This window comes from Felis catus, chromosome D1, assembly GCF_018350175.1.
Source record: "Felis catus isolate Fca126 chromosome D1, F.catus_Fca126_mat1.0, whole genome shotgun sequence".
NCBI classification, from domain to species: domain Eukaryota; kingdom Metazoa; phylum Chordata; class Mammalia; order Carnivora; family Felidae; genus Felis; species Felis catus.
In genome coordinates, this window is record NC_058377.1 from 22456858 (window position 1) to 22464634 (window position 7777).

At 47.7% G+C, this 7777-nt stretch overlaps 1 protein-coding gene across 2 annotated transcripts in view; it reads right to left on the reverse strand.

Moving 5' to 3' along the window:
* FEZ1 (fasciculation and elongation protein zeta 1) overlaps positions 1-7211 on the reverse strand; it is a 43757-nt gene extending 36546 nt beyond the window's left edge. Inside the window, exons 1-2 of one of the 2 annotated variants that reach the window (XM_023239273.2) lie at positions 7050-7211; positions 1446-1801 (exon numbers count right to left, since the gene is read on the reverse strand). In XM_023239273.2, coding sequence (XP_023095041.1) covers positions 1446-1756 — 311 coding nt within the window. In that variant the 5' untranslated portion in view covers positions 1757-1801; positions 7050-7211. Of the gene's footprint in view, positions 1-1445; positions 1802-6373; positions 6522-7049 lie in introns of those variants that run through there. The other variant, XM_003992536.6, reaches the window with a different exon arrangement.
* Between the last annotated feature and the right edge of the window lie 566 nt (positions 7212-7777).

A 7777-nucleotide genomic window follows, 5' to 3' on the forward strand; every position in this document is an offset into this window, starting at 1 on the left:
CCCACTTATTTATGGGCAACTCTTGCCACTCAAGTTCATAAAAAGAGAAACCAAAAGCCCAGTTGCTCCCAAGTCCCATTACAACCACTTGACATTTGTTGTGTGATTCCATAAGAACAATTGATGCTTGGGGTGCCTGGGTGGCTCAGTTGGTTAAGGGTCCAGCTCTTGGCTCTTGAGTTCAAGCCCGTGTCCTCATTGGGCAAAACCTACTTAGGATTCTCTCTCTCACTCTCTCTCGCTCTCGCTCTCAATCTCTCAAAATAAATCAATAAACTTTAAAAATAAAGAACAATAGGGGCGCCTGGGTGGCTCAGTCGGTTAAGCATCCAACTTCGGCTCAGGTCATGATCTCACTGCTTGTGAGTTCGAGCCCCACGTCGGGCTCTGTGCTGCCAGCTCAGAACCTGAAGCCTGCTTCAGATACTGTGTCTCCCCCTCTCTCTGCCTCTCCCATGTTCATTCTCTGTCTCTCTCTGTCTCTTAATAATAAATAAATGTTTAAAATAAATAGAATAAAATAAAATAAAATAAAATAAAATAAAATAAAATAAAATAAAATGCAAACACAAGGGGCAGCTCTTCCTGCCCACGGGTCCTGTCCCTGTGCTTTAATTAAAAAAAAACAAAAACAAAAAAAACCCCAACTCACCTTTTTAAGAAAGAAAGAACAATTGATGCATATTTTATCTCTACAGGGAATTCAGGCCTATTTTTACTAAGTGCCTAAAACACCCTTCTTTAATTTATGTTACAAATTATCCTCTTCTTTTTCTAGTCCCTCCTCAAACAGCAGTTTTCTCAAATCCCTTTTCTTGACTACTGTTAAGACCCTAAAAGGGGACTAGTAAGTGACACAGGGAATCTGTATACTCAAAAGCCATGTCACCTAATTATCACCTTTATTTTGGTCCAAGGTAATCCCCTGGGCTGTCAATTCAATTTGTATGCTTTCTTATTTGGATATATCTTAACATTTGTAGATGATTTTCCAGTCCTGAGGGGGGATTTGTTAACAGTTTGGAGATTTTCATAATTCTGGTGTTTCTTGAAGCAAATTGTTCCAGTGACAGATTCCTCCGTCACAGTTAATTAATTTCTTTTCTGATCCTTATTTCTAATATCTGGGTGGATTACTACTGATACAAAGAAACGGAAGATAGATGGACCCTAAAATGGATCATGCTCCTAAAATTCTATTTTGTACCTAAGAAAATCTATTTTCTAAAAAGTCTTCATTCCTCTAAGATTTCAATTTTAGAAAACTCTCCAGGTCCCTGTAAAGGGACATCATAGAATAATGTCAGCAATTACCAGGGCCCCGCCCCGCTGACATGAAAGCATAAGTGATATGCCATGAACCCACAGACACGAGTTCTATGTCAAAGAGCCCCAGACTACAGGGCTCATGTCTGAAGCAACAGAGGGCAATTAAGACTTCTTACTCCTCATCCTGCAGGGTCTCTTCCTCCTCCTGGATCTGGAATTGGTTCTTCACAGGAGCCAGGGTCTCCGTCTTGGCATTGTAGTTCCGGAAGCAGACATTGAGCTTCTCATCAAATTCGTTCACGAGGTCCTCCATGGACTTGAAGCTGATTATTTCCGAAGAAAAATTCTCAAGCTCAGAGAGGGAGGGATCCTCTAGATGGTGGGGAGATGAGCCATAGAAACACTGTGGTTTCTCCTCCCGGTCCTCCGAGCAGCAGGGTCGAAGGTCCTCAAACTCTTCATCCAAACTCACCAGTGGAGCCTCCATTCTCTCACAGCAATAGGACAACTGTGACTTTCAGGATTCGTTGATCTAGGAGAAACAAACAAGGTAATGTGAGCTTGGACCGGGCTTTTGTGCCGCCTCTGCTGAGGAACCATAACCACATAATCCATTAGTCTGTATCCCTCTGAAAACGGAAGACTCCACTTTCCAGGCATCCGTCACTTCTGTACTTCCTCGCTATCATACACTTGACCTTAGCAAGTTACTTAATTCTCTGTGCTTCTCTTTATTCTTCTCGAGACAGAAATAATAATCCTCAAGGGATTGTCTTAAGGGTTAAAGGAGTAAAAATACAGGTAAGTGATTAGAACAGTGGCTGGCAGATAATAAACATCATTGTTGTCCCATATGTTCTCTGTTTATAATAATAATAATAATAATTGTTATTGATAATAATAATTATTATTATTGCCATAAGTCCACGTCCTTAACCATGTGCTCTGAAAACCGGAAGTCTTTCATAACTTATTTGGTGGCAAAAACCGACTTGACCTAAACTCACTTGGCAACTAAACCTAATCTACATGAATATAAAATTGCTTATGGTTTCAATTTATCCCATTGAGTGTGTTTTGCTGCAGAAATAATAATTTTTTTTAACGTTTATTTATTTTTGGGACAGAGAGAGACAGAGCATGAACGGGGGAGGGGCAGAGAGAGGGGGAGACACAGAATCGGAAACAGGCTCCAGGCTCCGAGCCATCAGCCCAGAGCCTGACGCGGGGCTCGAACTCACGGACCGCAAGATCGTGACCTGGCTGAAGTCGGACGCTTAACCGACTGCGCCACCCAGGCGCCCCAATAATTTTTTTAATTATACTGATTGTTGCCCCAATCTCCAGGAAATGATATGCAGAATTCACACTCTATTACTGCTTTCTAAAATGCCTGGCCCCAAGGGTTTGGGATAGGGATGCATGGGCCTAGATATGACTACCCTCAAAAACAAGCACCTGAGCGTTTCCAAGATACAGAGCTTATGTCTGGGGCTAAAGGAACGGATTAAATGACTGGTTATCCTGAAAGAGATAGACCCAACTACCCATGTGCTCCAAGGTCAGCCTCCATGACCATCTTGGACACCACATCCTGGAAAGCTGCACACTCAGGCCTACTTTCATTTCCTGAGCTCCAGGCCCTCTTCAGACACTGCCTTCCACTGTGATTTATCCAACTGTGTGTGTATCCAAGCCCTTCCCCAATTTTAATTTAAATTCCTCGAGGGCACAGACGTCCTCTGGACATCCTGCATCGTTCCATCCTGTACACATTGCTCTGCGGCTAGGCAATCAATCAGTGTGTGTTCATTGAAAAATGATCATCTGTCCCCCACATACATTTTTCATTTCCAATTTTAGGCAGCACAGCATTACTGTCTGTCATGCCCTTCTCTACATACTCTGCTTTCTTCCCTGTAATGCGGAAAGGCAACCAAACTTTTCTCTCCTGTCTGTGTAATTTCTGATCCAGTTAGATGCTTAAATTGGAACCACTACCGAGGAGAACTGAACAGACAGCAAAAATAATGGGTTTTGCCCTGAAAGTGCCATTCTCCATCTCTGTCTATAAAACTTAAACTCTAAGTAAGTGAGGCAAAGGCCATGCCAGGTGGGGACTCAGACAGCTCTTACCAGGATTGTACTGGGAGGAAGCCAATTACCGTTGCATCACATCAGAATATATTCTGAGTATTTACAGGGTGCAAAGGCAACATGTTGGGACCTTATGACATCTTGGAAATAACATATGCTCAAGAGCCAACAGACCTACCTGCCAATGTGTGGCTGAGTGACAAGCATCATGGGTTCCAATTTTCTCATTTGTTACAGTGAAGGTGTTGGTATAGAGCTAATAGCTCTGGAAGTTAATTTTAATAACTTAGTGTAATTGATAATCTTAATTGTAATAATATATTTTAATAATGTATTCTATTAAATCCAATATGTCCAAAAGATTGCATTCCAATATGTAATCTATATTTTAAAATATTAATGAAACATTTTACATTCTCTTTTCATACTACTTCTTTGAACTCCAGTGTGTATTCACAGTACATTTCCACTTGGACTAGCCACATGTCGCTTGGGGCTACCAGAGTGGACAGCACAGCTATAAAGCAATACATAACTAATTGCCACTCAGGCGCTCTTCACCTAGGGTCTACAGACCCCTAAAGGGCTCTTTGAATATAACTATATTTTATGCACTTAAAAACATATTTGGAGGAGAATCTCATAGATTTCTCTACATTGTCAAAAGGGGCCAATAGCACAAAAAAGATTAAGCATCCCTGAGTGCCAAAGGGAGTTGAGAAAAGATCACAGAGTGCAGTAGGGAGCAAGGAAGGTTTTACAGATGGGGGATTTGGGTTGACCAGAGCAGGACTCTGTGATGGTTAAGAGCCTGGATTCCAGGTTCCCATCCTGGTCCTATCACTTCCTAGCGATGAGACTTTGGGCAAATTATCAGCCTCTTTGTGCCATGGTTTCCTCATCCATAAAATGAGGTTTAAAACAGTATTTAAGCTGAAGGTTATTTTGCAGAGTAATGGAAATAATCACTGGCAGTGCTAAACACAATGTATTGCATATGTGGTGTTTGATAAATGTCAATGATTTTAGGAAAATGAGGATAACTTAGTTTCACAGCAAATGTAGGGGGAGGGTGTTTCAAGTAAAAAAAACAAAACAAAACAAAATCCCCCTGCCATGATAGTCTATGTGCAATGCTTTACATGCTGATCAAATGGGAGAACTACTGCTGAATAAAATTTATCACCTTTTTTTACTAAGGCACCCCTGCTATTTTCAATTTATTTGGTGAAAGCTTCTTGGATCACTGGCCCCATTTCAGAAAGACATGATGTTAGAGATATTTACACTTCCTTTAGACTTGTACTCTTCTCTAGGAGAGAAGGGGGAGCCAGAATGAATAGGTGATACCAATAGGGTACTAATTCTAAATGGCACAAACTATATTATTAACCAGCAACAAAAGGGCAATCCAATCAGCATCTAAGACAAAGATTGAGTTTTGGGTGTTGTCAACAGGGAGGTTATGCTCAAAGCACCTATGCTCAGCCCAGGCAGCCTCTAGAAAATGGATTCACCCAGATGATGATAAAAGAACGGGATATCACAGCTCTAGAGTTCAGAAATGTGGCCATTTGAACAATCCATAATATAGCCAGCTTTCTTTTCATCAACTCACTTCCCAAGAGCCAAGAAGCTCTGCATGAATGACCACCTGGAGATGAAACCAAAACTGAAAGCCTGCACTGGGAATTGGATATCACTCAATACCCAGACTGAGCCGGGTATTTGTACAAAGATCCCAGACTATGGCAGAGGCCGTGAGAGCCTGGCTCAAGGAGGGGTCTCTGGGTTGGGGCTGGCAGCCTTTCTTGAACCTGTGCCCTTTGTCTCCTTCCTTTAGCTCACTTTCTTTTGCTCTTCTCTCTTGGTGGGGTGCCTTTGCACCCCCACTGAAATGTCCTACCCTTGCATCCTGGCTCGCCCGCCCATGTCTTCATTCACAGCTCATCCTAGAGGCCTCCCCCCTTAAAAGCGAGGGGTAATACAATTGATTGCTTATCCTCTTTCTCTATACTTCCAAAATCAATTTTTTAAAAATACATGAAGAGTGGCAGAAAAAGGGAACCACCGAAAGGTCACCTTGTCTTTTTCTCTTATCCTAGAACAGAGTGCAGGACTATAGTTTGATTATGTCCTATAATCTATTGCATTTATTTTGGCTCCCAATAGATGGTGTAATTTGGAAGAGAAAAAAAGGCTCTGAGCTTAACAGACCCTGTAGGAAACACATAAGCCTCTCCTTTGCAGCATAACGATGCACTAGCTGCAGCTTGGGGCTGCAGTACAAATTTTCACTCCCTGCTTTGCTGAGCTGAGCAGAGTGGAGGGGGAGCAGTAGAGAATCCACCATGCCTCCCCCTGCTGGGCCTCTGCACCTGCACCGAGGCCCCATTCCATCTCCCCCTTCTTCCTATTACCTGCCCCATAGATCAGTTGATTTCTATCTCCTCACCACACCTCATCCCTAAAATCTGCCCTCCACTGATCCACGGCAGTTTCCCACTGCTACTCAGCAAAAGCAGTCAGTATACGGGATTGTGCCAGCTTCCCATTGCCACAGAAAGAGAGTATTTTGTTGCACAGAAGTCAGCAACCCCTTTGCGGTTCCGCTTCCCCACCCCCCACCCCGTCCCCCTCCTCCTGCTGCTCCACTCACCCTCATCTCACATCCCCCTCCTCTCCACCCCCCGGGTCTGTTGGGGTAAAGAAAGGCTTCTCCAAGCAGCACAATGGCTGGCGCTACGGGGAAAACTGGGCTCATCCCGCGCAGGCCGCACACATACTTGCCGGCCCTTTGGCCAAACAAGAGCGGGACACGGGAGTGGCAGGGAGATCCGGGGGTGTCGAGCAGTGAAAAGGGAAGGGATAGGCAGAAAGAAGGGAGGGCTGGGATCACACGCCCGCCCCAGGGCTCTGTCAAGCCTTGCACCCCTGAACCCCAAAGGGTCCTGGGCCCACCGGAGGGCAGCGCCCCCACCACCACCACCCTCGTCCTTTCTCCGACCTGTTCCGTAGTAAAACAATTGCTCCCGCAGCGTCTGCGGCAGCTGCCAGCGGTTCTGACACTGCAGGAATGCATGGTCCTGGGGAAAGGCTCGGCACCCCAGGGAGGGGCACGGGCGGGTGCGGGGTCAGGCTCGTAGGGGCACAGAGGATTCTGGGGCGTTTAAGGGCGTCCGGGCAAGATAACGGTCTCGGGAGGAGGTACAGATCCACTGGCCCACACCACCGGGCAGCGTTCCCCGGTTCCCCCAGCCCCCCAGTCCGCGCCGCCTCCCGTGTCTCTCTCTCTCTCTCTCTCTCTCTCTCTCTCTCTCTCTCTCTCTCACACACACACACACACACACACACACACACACACACACACAGAAACACTCGCACACGCACGCCAGGCCTGGCTGGGGGGCCAAGGCTCTGATCTGATGATGCTTGAAGTGCCCATCATCCCACAGCTCCCGGCCCGGGCGCTGCACTCCCGTGAAGGGCTGGGCAGGAGGGCGACGGCCTCGGGGCTCCTTCGTTCCGATTCCAGGATGGGACGGGCTGGGGGCGCGGGGCTGCGGCGCCCCCCGACCCGCCGACGGAGAAACCCGAGTCGCGGGGCCTCCTTCACCACCCCCGTCCAACCCCCACCCACGGCAGTGGGTCGGTCGGGCTAAGGTCGCCCCCCGCGACGGCACCTGTGCGGGTCCTGGCGGAGGGAGGCGGTTCGCGGGGCTCAGCGGGACACCCCCATCCACGGGCCGCGGGGAGCGGCCGGAGCACAGCGCGGCGGCGGCGGCGGCGGCGGCGGCAGCGGCAGCGGCAGCGGCGAGCCAGCGAGCGCTCCCCCCGCAGCTCGGCCGGCGCCCGGCTCCGCTCCCCTCCTCCACCCCGCCCCCTCCGCCCCCTCCCCGCGCTCGTGCCCGGGCCCTCGGGGGCGCGCCCGCGCTCGGGCACCCGCCCGCTGCCACGCGCCCGGCCCGACGTCATCTACTCGTTAGCATTCAGAGCCTTCCTTGCAGCATGTGGCCTGCCTTTATTAATATTTATGAATTACTATTTCTCCCCTCTCTAACATTGGACTTTCTGCTTCTCTCATGAATATTCAGAGGCTCCAAGACGTGTGCGTGCAGTAACTCCCAATACGGATACTCGAGGGTGCCTGACACTGTAGATTCTCCATAAAAACATAAGGCAGGTGGCTGAGCGGATGGGCAGGCAAACACACTAAAGATTCCCCTGGACTTTTTGGGCTCCTCATTCCACTATACTGGGACCCAGGTGGGCAAGCTGAGGGATGCCTGCCAACCCAAACCCTGTTCGGACCTCAAGCCAAAAGTGATGAATGCCTTTACCACCCAAGGATGCAGGATGAGAGCTGGATCCAGGCTGACAAAGCCGAGTGAGGTTTCTGGCACAGAAGGAC